The 15,420-nt window shown below is 48.9% G+C and overlaps 1 protein-coding gene across 2 annotated transcripts in view; it reads left to right on the plus strand.

The window, feature by feature from the left end:
* The first annotated feature begins 941 nt into the window (after positions 1-941).
* The window catches only part of marchf8 (membrane-associated ring finger (C3HC4) 8), a 36,657-nt gene continuing 22,178 nt past the window's right edge, over positions 942-15,420 (plus strand). The window contains exons 1-2 of one of the 2 annotated variants that reach the window (XM_057047187.1): positions 942-1,434; positions 9,240-9,428. In XM_057047187.1, the coding sequence (XP_056903167.1) occupies positions 9,333-9,428 (96 nt within the window). In that variant the 5' untranslated portion in view covers positions 942-1,434; positions 9,240-9,332. The remainder of the gene's footprint in view (positions 1,435-9,239; positions 9,429-15,420) is intronic. The other variant, XM_057047186.1, reaches the window with a different exon arrangement.

Here is a 15,420-nt window from a genome sequence, read left to right on the forward strand (position 1 = left end):
CACCCGTAATCAGACCGGCCCTGTGATGGTGAGTCATTCAGCACGGGCATTTGCTCAAACTGAGCAGCAAACTACTCATTCTACTAGGAAGTGAGGACATTTTGACTGGTAGTCAACTTCAAATGGCTGTTGGAAGGCAAGATTTTGAGTGTGATGTTAGAATTAGGTTCAGGTTTTATAAATAAGTGCATAAAAACATAAAACTAAATGTTCTCAGGCTCAGCTGAGCCTGAGAGCAGGTGACATAGACACAATTATATTCCATTCAGTTTCCTGGTTCTGCAGAAGGCTGCAAAAAACAGTCTCAACCCACCACAAACCCAAACAGGCTGCAGCTGTCTGACACACACACACACGCATGCGCGAGCACAGAGGAGGCCTTGTCCCGCCCAGAGGATGCAGTTGCATGAATAATAAGCCCAAACACAATGATGGTTTCACAGAGGAAGAATCTCATTTTGGCCTGAAGACGCTGTTGCTCATCTGATTCACTTCAGTTGAGACAGTAACGTTTCTAGTGGTGATCGCTGCACGACCAGCTCTCCTCCTGTGTGTGTGTGTGTGTGTGTGTGTGTGTGTGTGTGTGTGTGTGTGTTTAGAGGAGTGTTTAAAAATCATCACTTTTCATCCCAGATATTGACACAATATCTCACATTTCTGGGGAAGTGAGCACACTGAAACTGGGCCCAGGCTCACCAGAGCTGCACAGTTCAGGACTCCAATGCAGGCGTGAGCTGTGCAAAATGGCCACAGACATGGTTTGAAATTCAAGAATAAAGCTATAAATGAAAAATATAGAAGAAATGAGCAAAGTCAAACATGCAGGATAAATAAAAGGAACAATGTCTGAGCCCCACAGATGCTGCCAGACAGGTTTTTTCCTGTTGTAATGTGTGTGCTGCTAATTTTCCCAAGGGCATTATAAATTACACAACAGTGAAACACACGTAGGCGCAGTTGCTGACAGCTTTGAAAGACCGTGTTCGAGCATCCACTGCCGTCATCTTCATCCACCTCCTCATCCCCAGAAGCCCGAGCCTGTCATTCGGCTTCTCGGGGCCTTTCTCTTCTATTCGGTGGTTTTGTTTTGGTCCGATCCTCCTCCAGCCAACATCCGAACGCGGAAGTCAGTGACGCATCAAGACGCGCAGCTGATCTGCGGGCGCAATCAAACCATCAAACCTCGTCTTTTGGTGAGTGTTTTCTTTGTGTGCATTTGCATATGTGTGTGATAGCAGAGCACCCCCCTCACACACACACACACACACACACACACCCCTGAAGTATTCTTGCTGTGGCTCCAGCGGATGCGCTGCGTTTCTCGCCGCGTCTGATCCAAACGGAGGCGGCTGACGGTCGGACGGATGTGCACTAGGATCTGAATGTGTCAGAATTTTCTTTATTTTACGTGTCCTGGAGCCCCGAAACAGTCAGGTATGTGAATTCAGCTGAACGTCTGTTGGTCGTGCGCTCTGCAGCACAACGGGAGAAGAACGGCGACGCTCCAGTGCGGAAATGTCCGCTTTTAAAAGTCCCGTCACTACGTGCGTCGGGCCATTCTTCCTGGCTCAGTGGGAGCCGTGTTCCGTGTCTCCCAGCACGTCTTTGTTGCTTTTCCTGTCGCCTTTCTAAACCTTTTGTTTGGGACGGAATCAGTTGTTGTGCTTCCATTTTTTCCTAAAACGCATTTTTAGAATTCCCTCCTAGCACTCTGGAATATGACTTGGTTTTTTTGGGGGGGGGGGGGGGGGGGGGGGTGTTGTGCAAAAATGCGTATTCTGGTGCTGCTCTGCTGTGAATAGAGATTCTACTGATGGCTTCAATGACTGGCTGTGTGGCGGCAGCAGCTTGGTCTCTGCCTCGGCGCGTTCATGGCTCCCTACACGCAGCCCGCTGCCCATTTAAGGTTTCTGCTTCTGGTCTCCTTGCAGTCAGGTTAACCTGGAACTCTGTGACAGCAGCTCTCCCATTACGGTGATCAGAGGCTCAGCTTTCCTCGCGTCCTGCTGAGCCACATCGGGCAGGTGCAGCCTGTTTAACCCCGCTCAATGTGGAGCAGAGTCTGCTCCACAGCGCCGTGCGCTTTCTCCAGCTCTCCTCCACGATCCAGCTGGCAGTTAGTGCTGAAAGGTCAACCAGCCGCGTCCAGAGCTGCCACATGCTGTCATCCTCAGCCATCTCGTAAAATATGTAATTGCACTACAGATATTTTAGTCGCTCCATCCCAGCAGCAATTGAGGCCCCCTGTTTTTTATTTTAAAGTGCATCCCGTCAGCAATCACAGCAATTTTCTGTGGAATTGTCCACCTTTTTCTTGTCGGAGATGGACATCCCGCTCCTCACCATCTGCCACCTTCAGCTTGAGGCTCTTCATAATCTGACAAATTATGGGTCTCCCCATGATGCCGCCGAGCCCTCAGCTGACCCCTGGAGTCAACGACTGCAGGGCGGAATGAAGCTGTCGAGAGGAGACGGCAGCTGTCACCCTGAACTGATTCTTCGGTCTTTTTCATGTGGAGAGACTGCAGTCAGAAGCACGATGGCATTGTTCTGCATGTTGACTGCCATTATTGTGCGGGACAATGTGCCTTCTGCAGGAGTTTGACAGCCTCTTTTATGCAGGGACAAGACAAGGGCTCCCTTTCTAAACCAAACTGGCATTTGAAAGATGCTTAAGGTGGAAGAGACTCAGAAGCCTCTTTTCCGCTTGTTGTTTTTTTGAAGTTTGTCCTGTTTTGTTTTCGTGCTTAAGCTTGTCGTGATCGAGACCTCAGGCTGGTTTTTCCCCCGCACAAACTGACTCTTGCTGCCTGTTTTAGCGTATCGGCGCACATTTTTGTCAGCAAGGCCAGTTTAGTTTAACATTCTGCATTTCTTTTTAGATCTAAGGTCTGTTTATCTCGCACACAAACACCCTGAGGGCATATTTCTATCCTTAATGGCTCATGTTTCATCCCAGTCGGATGTGACGTGGTTTAAGTGAATCGCTTTCCTTCTGAGTCCGTTATCTTCTATGTTTGTGGTCAGTCTGCTCCAAAATGGCACCTGCAGACGTGGCTGGGTGACTCAGACCGAGGCTGCGTTCCGCTCTGTCCCGCTTGCTTACTCGAATAATATTAATTGCGTTCTGCGGGGACAGGAAGCTCGTCCACTTAAAAGAATCCGGCCTCCGCATCTGTCCACATATGAGCTTCCAGCAGAGATGCGAGGGAGGCGTCCACTGCTGGGCCTGCTGGCTCGGCGCCTGGCTGGGGTCTAATGCAATAACTTAATAACCTGGGCCTGATGTCCCGCGGCGAGCAACCTTGCAGCCATCAGGGTATCGATCGGATCCTATGACTTCCTCCTCTGGATGTGCGTCGTCTGTTTTGTAGTGTTTGTGTGCACGTGGGCGCGGTGAAGTTTTCACGCGGAGGGGGAGGGGTGGACAGCCACCATGCATCAGGGGGCAAACGCGCTGACTCGGCTGAACCGACGGTGGGACGGCACCGCTGGGTCGTGCTTGATGGTGTCATTAGAGGGACCTCACGGTCTCTCAAGGCTTCTGCCCGCTCAGGGCCACAAATCATCCCCCCCCCCCAACACACACACACACACACACGACTCTATAAGTGCACATGTGATCCCATTTTGTCTACAGTGCAGATATTGGAAATGGGACACCGCTGATACCTGCTCATGTTATTGGATTAGCCGCTCGCGTTTCGGTTAGATCAGGCATGTCCAAACCCAGTCCTCGAGGGCCACAATCCAGCTGGGTTTTCTGTCCTACCAGGCTGAAAATGCATTCAGTGGGATAAAAAACCCTTCAGGATTGTGGCCCTCGAAGACTGGGTTTGGACATGCCTGGGTTAGATGGAGGATAATAAAACGGCAAACTCCGTGGAGCTCTGCAGATTCCACCAATCAGGTCTGAAAAGGCCTGAACGTAACTGTAAAACTGGTAAAGTTTTCAGGAGAGGGCTCAGAACGTTCAGTTCTGAATGATTAGAGTTTCCTGCAGGGGTGGACTAATTATGTATTTAATAGCAACAGAGCTGCTCGCTGCAAATGAAAATTGCTTCTCGGAACGAAGTATTTTCCGTATGTCAAGCTGACTGAAGGGATGATTGTAAATGTCGGTGAATAAATCAGCGATGCGGAGGGCAACTGATTCCTCAGATGGACAATTTCCATCCGTATCTCCAGTCTGACATCAGAAACACGAGGAGGCAGTCCCAGCGGGCCCAGCGCGGCGCCGTTTTCATAATCATCCGTTCCACCTGCAGGTGCTGGCTGCCAATTTAAAACTTTGCATTGACGCTCTCAGAGCCGAGGTGGGGAATTCATGCTTACGCTTGTGTAAGTGCAGCTTTTATACCTGTTTGGCTCAGCGTCTTTGAAGCCGCTGGGCCGTCGGCGTCGTGTCTGCCGTGGAACACGCACACGCACCGACGGACGAGTGGGTTCCTTCGATCCGCTCCTCCACGTCGCACTGAGACCCGAGTACATGTGGAGGTTGGTGCGTCTGCCTGACATCTGGCTTTGTTCTGTTGCACTGTAGCTCCTGTGAGGAGGAGGAGGAGGAGGAGGAGGAGGAGGAGGAGGAAGATGAGGGTCTAAATCCAGACATGGTTTGATGTGTTCGGAGGATGTGCGATGAAAACCTCGCATGTACAGTCACGGCGAAGCACTTTTGGCCTTGAATAATATTGTTTTTTTTGGTCCCAGACTGTGCTTAAAGCTAAAATCTTTGGCGAAGGAACCTGATGTATTTTATTCCAATAAAGCAGCTTTTAGTTGCAATAGTTGATAAAGAACATTACTTGAAATTAATTGATTGCAAACCTCCTTCAAGGCCCCGCGAGGTCCTAAATTTAAAATTCCTGGATCCTTTTTTGCATCCTCCCACTAAGTGTCATTGCTTCCTCTCCTGGGATTTAATTTTTTTCCCGTAATCCCTCAAACAGACAAACGCAAATCCAAAATTTGCCCGGGGGCATTTGTAGACCACTGCCAAGGCAAATACGAGCGAAATCCACTGAAATGAACTGTTTTATGTGACTGCAGCCTTTAAAATCTGTTGAAACTCTGCAGAGAAACTCCAGACTTCACAGTTAACTTTATTTTGGGCGGAGGGAGACCTGGAGCGGACCGGGGCCAAAGCCACAGCTTTTGGAACCCAGAGACAGCTTCCTAATGAAGACATAGGCCCCGATAGAGGTGTAGAAATAAGAGCGGAGGGTGACCTGACCTTGTTAAAACTTCGGGAGGTTCTCTTCTGCTGAGTGCTGCAGAAGTTTCTCAGAAAGCGAGTTTAAAATGTGGGGGGGACTTCTCTCCTCCTGCATCATATGCTGCTTAATCCTCCCTCGAAACCTGTGGGTAAGACTTAATCATCTTGTGCAACAGCACGTACGAGGAAATAAAACCACCCAGATGTGAAGCGAGCAAGTGTGTGCATGTGTGTGACAGAAGTGTTCACAGAAGTGACGTCTAGAGTGAGACCGAGAGTGCATTCGGTGTTTAGCTACCGAAGTGGAACGCCACCAGCCTCGGCATTGGATGCTCACAGGATGTGCTGGGCGGTCTGACTCTGTGTGTGTGTGTGTGTGTGTGTGTGGTGTGTGTGTGTGTGTGTGTGTGTGTGTGTGTGTGTGTGTGTGTGTGTGTGTGTGTGTGTGTGTGTGTGTGTGTGTGTGTGTGTGTGTGTGTGTGTGTGTTGGGGGCTCATGCTTCCTCTTTGTCTCGTGTTTTACTTCACTTTTATGTTGACAGACTGTTACCGTAATGGATGTGCGTCGCTGTCCTGTTGATGGGTTGGGTTTTTTTTACTTCCACTTCCTGTTTCTGGATGTTTGAAAGACTGCGGGACTGTAGTTCGCTCAGCATTTCCTTCTCAATACCGTCTGACGGTCTGTTCACGCCGCAAAGTATGAGAAGCAGAAACTCGTGTGTTTTCCTATCTCTGTCAGGACACGACGCGTTCCCCAGACCTTTGGCCCAAATTTCACTTTAAATCCATTGTAACTTTAAATGAAAACTGAGACATTTTTTCAAGCATGTGCTGAATTTGCTGTATTTTAGTTTTCTATGTGGTGGTGATCTAAGACCAACCAAACTATTCTGAGAAAAATCATATGCCGACTTCTACAGTTCCTCTTATAAACAGGTTCTCTTCCTCCAAAAATGCCTGTTTTACAAGATGCGCCGTATTTATAATGAACGACAGCGATTAATTAATTAGATACTAGCAGATTTTAGCCAAGACAATCGTCAACGATATTCACACATGCGGCTGATAGACGCCATCTTGGACCGTGCAGAATTTCCATATATGCAAAGGAGGAGAATTCAGCACCGCCAGCCTCGTGTGTTCTGTGGTCAGTGACCCGGATACGGCGGGTCCGGACCTCTTTCTACTGTAATTGGCTGTGGTCCGCCACACAGTTTAACATCCCCCCCCCCCGCCAGGGTCCCACTAAACCAGCAGGGAAGGCCGACGGCGGCGCGGCTCATCACGCCAGGTTCTGAGCGGGTTTCTGCACTGATAAACAAACATTTTCATAAGCTTCTAATTTTATTTAGTGCGTCGGCCGCTTGAGCCGTTTTGCTACTGAATTAGTCGTTCATCTCATTGAAAACGGACTTTAATTAAGCTGCTCTCTGGAGGTCTCTTACTTTATTCTCCTCTATTTATTTGCTTTGGCTTCAGCCTGCACATCTTCATTTAGCAGCATCAGCGACGCTTCTGAAGCCTTTACGGTGCGCCTCCTTTATGTGTCGCATCGTTTGCTCTTTCTCTATCGGCTCGGATTCCCGCAGCTCCTCTCAGTCCGCTCAGAATGGTTGGAATCACTGACCCAGTGAGTTATTTAACTCCAACAGGGCGTTTCTCAAAAACAATAGGATTGTATCTTCTTGGGCAGCAGAACTGAGAATGAACTTTTACTGCAAATTAGCAGTATTTTCTCCCCAAATGAGGAAGTTTGTCTGTGTCACAGTTGCTGTTTCCTTCTTAGCACCGTTCCCTTGATAAACAATCATCTGCAAACTAAACTGAAATGAAAACACTCCTATGTGTCAAATTATCCACTAATTGAACTTTGAGGGTGAAAGCTTTTGCTTTGTGTGTTCTGTCTTCTGCAATTACAGCCGGAATCCTGAATTCTTTCACGTCAAAGTTAAAAACTGTGAGTCGGGACCCCACAGTCAAGTGTGTTGCTGCAATCCTCTGCAATATTTAAACCTTCACAGATTTAAATTGCAGCGAGAAATGTGCTTGCTCTCCAAATCATTGATTTAAACAGCCTTTGAATCTAAATTAGTGTCATCCGAAGGCATCCGTGTTTATCCAGCCTCGTCTTCCATGGAGCGTTTTAAAGCCTCACATCCTTTGGGAGGGTAACTCTTTAGGTTGAGGCCGTTTGTGCAGTGACGGCAGGATTGAATGATGCACGAGCGAGGTTTCCCCTGGCCGGTCGCCAGAGATCAGCCGCTCGGCCGTATCTCGGGTCTGATCTGACAGCGGGGACACGGAGGGGCTCCTGGGAAACCGGAACAGGAGCAGAGCTCAGCCGAGCGGAACGCCACGGAGACAGGACGGTGATTTAACTGTCAGGGCAGCAGCGATGGGATGGCTGGGAGAGACCATGGCGTCACAGGGGGACACCCAGGCGGAAGCTGGCTCCAAACCGGTGGTCGTCTCACCCCGTCACCGGCCGACCATCTCAGGCATTTTTAACCCTCTCCCCACGGCAGGGTGTCCGTCCCATCGTCTTGATTGTCAAAACGGGTCAAATTCTCCTCCGACCGCACTCGGGCGATGCCAGAGGATCCCAGAATGAGGGCGCCATCAGCATCTTAGGCTTAGTGCCCCAATTCTGTCCAGTCCCCGGCAGAGCTGTCAGTTATGCTCTTCCTTATTAATTCAGAGGACTGGATATTAATGATCTAAAAACAAAGCACATCTAGACCCGAAAAAAGGCTGTTTGCTTTTTGGCACATGTACAAACCCATGTTGGAGGTGGGCTGTTATTAACTGTACTGGAGCCTCCCACCAGAGGGCGTCGGAGCTGCTTCAGCCACCTCTCAGGGCTGCGTCCAGCTGATTGGACGATGTGTCTCTGGTCAGCGTTCAAATAAACTCTGCTGGAATTTGAAGCTTCTGGCAACTTGATCATTGGGTTGATTTTAATTGGATTATTTCGACCACCAACCACCCGCTCAACCAAACTGGTCCACAAATAAACAGTCGGCTTTAGGGGTTAGAAATGAAGCATCAGACCCTCCCTGGTGGCGCGATCGCCTCCGCTCAGCCTGAAACGCTAACGTGCATCGGGGAAATGTTCCTGCAGTTGTCCTCGGTAGTAACGAGCCCTCTGGAGCAGCCATCGCCACGGCGACAAACGCTGTTGTTTTCAATATCCTGACTCTACGAGTGCACCACAGATCACAAATGCACACCAGGAACCATTTCTGCTACATTTCTGCAACTCTTTTGTACTTTACCACGCAAATAGATGCAATTGCGCATTAAAAGGGTTCGAAAGGCCAAGTTTGTTTCTATTAACACGTTTAAGTGCAGCGACGGCTCCACATTTAGCATCGCAACTTCACACCAGCCGACTGATTATTGTCATTTGACTGACCTCCCATCTGTCTGTCTGTGGGCCGCTTTCTTAATCCCGTCGTTTTCGTGCCGAGGATTTTACTAGTGGACAAAAAAGAGTAAAATACACACACACACACGCAGGGCCTCATGGTAAGTGAGCTAAAGCTTAATTGCAGCCAGTGTGAGCACAGATGGCGGCCTTATCTGAAGTGAAAATGACCCATATGTCAACTTCTCTTGTGTAACTTCCCAGGAAACGCAACGCTGTGCCTCGGCTTTTCGGAATCGAACTTGCGGTAACTCGACACAGATTACGGTGCTGTTGTGGTCAGTTTTACTCAATTTTAGCTCCACCACACTATCTGCTTCCTGCGCGGCAGCTGGTTATCGATATATTTATATATAAAAGACATTTGCTGCGATGAGACAGAATTTACCAGATCTCGCCTGAGTTGCTTCAGCCTAAGAGGCACGAAACTGTCAAACCGTGCACGTGCAAACTGAAGTTATAAATAACTGGCAGCATAATCTGGAGCTACCATGAAACGAGGGGCCTCATTCACACATCGGCTGCAGTTGTAGACATCGGCCGACCGTATTCGAGCGCATCCCTCAGCTCATCCGCTGCTCTCTCTGACCTCCGCAGGGCGAGGGGTCGCAGGCCGGACCGTCATGCCCTTTGCTCCGGCTCTCCGACAGGAAGTGTGCGTGTGAGTGTCCCCCGGTCGGCTCTGCTGGGATGAACATGCCACTGCACCAGATCTCCGTCATCCCCCGTGACGTCACGTCCTCGCGGGCGTGTGGCAACGGGAAAGCGAAAGACAAAGACAAGCAGGTACGCGCTGATTTCCTCAGATTTACAACGGTTGTACTCGGACCAAAATGTGCTTTTCCCCAGAAGATGTTGAGTATGTGTGTCGTGTCCTGTCCGTGTAGAGCTAAATGTCCAATCATGTATTATTATTTTAGACTAACAAGCCTCCTTGTAGACAAGTTGAAGCATATCAGCAAAAAAAATAAACTCCCATGTCATGGTAAAGTAGTCCTGACAGTCCAATTTAGCTTCTTCACCACCACTGCTGCTGACATTGTCAGTTTTTAACTAAACCAATAATTTCCTGCTGTGCATCTTTTGTATTACCCAGAGTTCCCCTGTCCACTGTTACCGCCGCGGCAGCCTGACATCGGGGCTGATTTTGGCTTTTTCTGCTCCTGTGGCAAAAAACGAGGCAAATAAGACGCATTTGTGAGGCGATGTCGGCATTTAAGAGCTCTTATCCCTCACATTTCCAATCTTCCCTCTGTAAATGTCACAGCCTCTGTGCTCATAAGAGAAGTTAATTAGAAGAAGGAATACTGGTATTTATCATGTATGCTAGGATTTGGTCTGCTAGTTGCTGTTGTTTCCATCATATCTGTGGATTAAAATGTGAATGAGGAGAACAGACCCTCCTGAAAATGTCTGTCCGGGCTGTCCTCCAGCCACGGATCAGTCCTAAACCTATTATTTTCTGAATGCCAAAAATGTCACGGCGCTGTCGATTCTGCATTACAGACCTCCTCCAAACAAACAAACAAACAAACAAACAATGTCTCTGTTGCCTGTGGGTGGAAAAGAGGTTTTGAATCTAATGAGGCCTGTTCTCATTAGAGAACATTCTTCCTGCACTTGCATTAATGCCCAAAACTGCCTGGAGAAAATCGGCTTCTGCGGCTCCGTGGTGGACTCTCGCAGGGGTCGGCGCTCTTGTCATTTCTGTAATAGTGTCCTTAAACGGCTGCTCATGATTCACATTTATTCATATTGCCTGGACAGATGCGTCACGCAGAGACGCGTCCGTGTGCTGAAGGCCAAAGGCAAACTCTGGTTCCGGTTTACCCAGATTAGAAACGCTCCGTCTGAGCCTGCCGAGAGATTTAAATGTGCTCTGAGAGCTTGTGTGATTTATTTTCTCAGAATCCAACAATTAGGCTTGGAAATGTTCGACCTTGAATGAGTTGTTAGGGATTGCCGTGGTGATTTTCCTCCCTCTGATTCATCAGTTCAGCTTCACTTCCTCCGTTTCTGCTGCTGGACGCTGAAGTGCTCTCACGCCGCCGTTGCTTTTTTAGGCTCTGCAACAAAGCGAGCTGCTAAGACAATATGTCCGTGTCACGCTCCCTCTGCCCGGCCTCATCAGAGCACTATAGATCCTCCAGCACAGGTGTTCTCAAGAGGCTCCTCCATTTCTTTTCTTCTTCAGCATACATATGGGAGAGCTTCATCCCCCTCTCGAGGCCACGTGATGTGCACACATGCACCAGTTTCTCTTGTTAGATTTAGATAGTCCCCTTTCTGCTCCACCTGTTTTAATAATCCAGACAGGAACAGCAGGGACTCCCGGAGAGATGCAAACAGCTGTCTGCTAACCTGATGAATACATCTGGACATGATCAAAAAACCTGCCCTGTATTTGTAATGTAGCCCTGGTGGTGCTTGGTCACTTCATCCTGCAGTTGCATCCATCTGATAACCCAAAACTGGCTCTTTGGGGTTAAACTCCAGTCAGCTGTAGCTGTGGGAGTGAGACTACAACGATCTACCTGCTCCCCATCTCATCCGTGCTGGGCCTCCAGCGCCTGTGTGGATCGGTGCATCCTCGCTAACATGCTAACACGGAGTTCTGCTCTATGCACAACCAGCTCAGGCACCGGCAGCTGTGAACTCTGCTTCAGCTTCCTGTTGTCCAAGGTTAAATGAAGGTGTGCCGACTCCTCGCACAGCACCAGGGATGTAAACCTCGAGGGCTGTTGTCTGTCGGCTAGAAACGTTAGCTTGATGACAGCTGTGGCTGCCACGATGGGTAACAATGTGGGATCAAAACTCACATCGTTCCCCTCAGCATCGCCCTCTCGCTGCATCGCCTGTCGACCGGGGCTACTTTATTCTGCTCTAACAGCAGGGGCCCAAATGCTCCTCGTAGAACCTTCAGAAAAGTGAGGAAAGGAGAAAAAGGGGGGTGTAGCAAGGAGGAAAATTGAGGGTTGGCCCTGAATACTGATTGTTTTGGGGATGCTTGAGGTTATGCGTGTGTCTGGAGTTTGGAGTTTAGTCACAGAGCACAGGCCCATCTGGCCCTCTTCGAGAACACAACTGCTCTTTTAACATCTCAGAAAAAGGAGCGCTCGTTAAAATTCCGGCTCGGTCAGCTGCTCCTTCAAAGAGCAATGCAGCTTTAACACTTGCTGGCCCCTTGTTGGCCTCTTTCCTCCAGCCTCCTGTTTGTTTCTTTTCAAAATCCCCTTATTGTTCTTGTGTGAAACTGTGGATTCTTCATCTTTGGGCACATCATTGAATTTTTTATTTCGTTTAAAAGCCTCTACATGAGTTTATTTCCCAGGAAAAGGAAGGCTCTCTGATATTCCCCAGAATAATACGCTCAGATTTATTTGCACCTGGGGTTCTTTGATAAGACGTGCAGGAAATGGATTATGTATGAGCTGACAATAAAATAAGCTCTGGCACAGTTTAGCGGGTCGGTAAAGTGTGGGTGTAGGGAGGGAGCAACTGTGTCTCCAGGAAATACACAATGAGCTGTTGCCTCTTTAGCCCTGTAAGCAGCATTAGATCTGAAGTCTGAACAGAGAGTTTTCAGTGTCCACCTCCCTGAAACCTGAGCGGCACCAGTAACCGTAACGGTGCCGTCACTCAGCGCCGGGACACTCGATACGCTCCCTTTTTGATTCCGCATGTATTTTTTATCGGGCAGCTTTGTCCTTGGAGTCAAGGTCGGAGGAGACTCCTCGCTCTCCCGCGTGTTGGCTGGTGTCACCGAAGCTAAACGGTGGCTATTTAACGTGGAAGCTGACTGGGGTGAGACGGGGGAGCCGCCCGCCCGCTGCCACGCCGCACGGTTTTATCAGTAACTTATATGAAAGGGGCAATTTGATTTAAGTTCTAAAAATGCCTTTGGGAAATCTGGAAATATCCTTCTGCCTTGAGCCAGGAAAGTTTTCCAAACATTAGATAAATGCAAACCATCCAATCAGCCCCCGCCAGCTTGCCGAGGGGCTTGCACGTGAGAGCGCCACGATAAGGAAAGCTCAGAGCCGGGTAAAGTGGGCACGGGATGCGGAATTATCTGGAAAGGGGCTCTGTCAGTGTTTGTTTCCCATCTATTCTGCTGCAAGCTGAAACCCAGCGAGGTTGTTGTTTTCTTCAGTTTAAATCCAGAAAATGATCAGGTTCCAGAAACAACCACACGCGTCCAGCTCAAACACACGCAGGCTCACACCCGAGCAGCCCCCGCAGCCGTGATTTGGGGGGGGGGGGGGGACCAGTTCCCACAACCTGTCGTGGTGCAGAAGCTGGGGAGGGAAGATAACGCTGCAGCTGAGCAGGAATCCTCTCGGTGGCAGAAGCTGCGGATGTTGTGTCAGGTTCAGGAAATCAGTAAGCAAAAATATTTTAATTTGTGTGTGTGTGTGTGTGTGTGTGTGTGTGTGTGTGTGTGTGTGTGTGTGTGTGTGTGTGTGTGTGTGTGTGTGTGCGCACACACACTGGCAGGTGGGCCCCCGATGTGGGCGGGACTCTCCTCCAACTCAAGATTTAGAGGAAATCGCTTCCTCCTTTAGGACGGTGCTGCGGGACAAAACCCTCCACAGCGTGTTGAGCTGAGGTCAGCGTGCACGAGCGTACGTGCGCTGAGCCTGAAGTACCGGTCTGATGGCCCGGTCGTGGAAAGGCCCCGTCCGAGTGGCTTTTGCTTCCCTTTCTTCGTCCCCTCAGGCCACTTGGCCGTCTGCTGCTGGGTCTGATGGATTTTGTAGGTGCGCTCGGTCGTCCTGTTCCAGCTGCCAACAGAGGTTAAGAGGCGCAGCAGGTGATAATCCCCCCCCCCCACTGCTCTCTGGAGATGTGCATGATGCAGTGAAGAGTCTATCCCCTAATTAACCGCTCAGCCATCACCTCCACCCATCACAACGTTCGCTGGAATCAGAACACTCGGCATCTAAATACGTACAAGATGTCTATACGTTAAGCTGCTTTGGGATTATCTCCCGGGAAAATGCATTTTGGAGAGATAATCTCACCGCTTGCTCACTATACTAAATTAATAATAATCCAAAGGATAGAGAGTTATTAACCTACTAACCAGTGTGATCCACTGGTGTTATCCACCTGACATGTGAGTGGGTAACACCTGGATACTTGCAGATGTAAATAGATAATAAAACCCAATTTTAATCTTTAAATGTAAAACAAACTGGCTGTAAGCGTGCGTTTACGCTCCTGCTGTTGAATTAAAGATCTATAATAAGCGGCTCTTTTAGTAGTAATGGCTGCGAGGCGTTTACGTCTGGAGCTCCGAAACCTTCACACTGAGGTGGTGGAGAGAGCACGATGAGTAAACTTTGAATGAAAACCTCTCTGATATTTACGCTAAGAGATGAGTCAAAGCTGACGACGCTGAGGAAATAACGCACAAATCGCCACCCTGAAGGTTAGCTCTCCGTCCATGTCCAAGTCTCTGCCTCCTCTCGTCTCGTGGTTTGACCACGGTGTGGATGCAGCCTGCAGCTTTGTCCCTCACTGCAGCCTCCGTCCTCCGTCCCCTGGGTCACAGTCGTCCCCCGGCTCGGGCGTCGGTTGTGGCGGGCGTGCAGTAACCACGCGCAGAAGGTCCCGATGTGAAAATAACAGGTATCCAGATGCCCTTCTCGATATTTCCTCTTGAAAAGTCCGTGTATTTCCTCCACAGCAGAGGTTGCCTTTTATTTATATCGGTTCCCTGTCCCCCAAAATGTCTCCATCTGTCATTTTCCTCCTCCTCCGCCCGCCTCCTCTGGTTCACCCTCCTCCGTTAGCCAAACACGAGTGCCGCTAATCCCTCCATACATTCACCACAGCATCACAGATTTGTGTCTCCGTGTGGGCAACATGTGATTGTTGTGATAAAGGCATTTTTCCTGCCTCTGAGTGATTTATTGCACCAGCTCTGTCGCGTCTGTTAGCAGACGTAGCGAACAAGAGAGGATTTATTTCACAGCAACAGTATTTGGTTCTGAAAACACGTCAGTGCCTTCACAGATATCACAGTTAGAGGTTCAAAGGGCCCTGGAGACGTTTGTGATTACTGGAAATCATGACGGGACCAGAAACTGATGTAAAAATAACCACCAGCAGATTCAGCTGAAATGCTCACTTGCACAATCAGCCTGTCAGAACTGCTGTCTGTTGTTTTTTAGTTAATTACTGCAGCTGCAGGTCCATTTTTGTGCTGTTATTACAGGGAAAAAAAACAGATGTAATTAATTAGGATTGTCCTTCACAGCATCCTCGTCAGAAAACTGTCATTTTCCTTTTTTTCCGCAGCTCGACAGCAAAGCAACTTAAATGAGGCAGTGATGTAAACAGTCATTAGCTCTGATTGAGGCTTTGAGGAACGGGTGTGTTAATTGCCACCTCAGGCAGGAGGAAGCCCTGATCCAGGCATGTTTTAATGTAGGGATATGATTTTAAAATCAGCCTGACGTGATGTCAGCCCCCAGGTTAAATGAGTAGATCGGAGCTGGGTTTACATCGATTTGAGATTTATTGTGTTAAAACCTGTGTGATGAAGCCCTGCAGAGGGAAACGAGGTCACTTCACAACGGCAGAATTTGTTCCTTTCGCGGCATTTAGGGAAGTGAGGACAGAATATAATAAGTATTTTTGTCTGCTTCAATGTTCTGCAGTGTGACTTTGGCATTTTTATGGAATGTGCTGCCTCAGAAGCTGCTTTTCTTGCTTTATTTTGTCGTCACACATGACTCTTACCACTTGTTACTCACCAGAACCGCTCCGT

This window comes from Takifugu flavidus, chromosome 11, assembly GCF_003711565.1.
Source record: "Takifugu flavidus isolate HTHZ2018 chromosome 11, ASM371156v2, whole genome shotgun sequence".
NCBI lineage: Eukaryota > Metazoa > Chordata > Actinopteri > Tetraodontiformes > Tetraodontidae > Takifugu > Takifugu flavidus.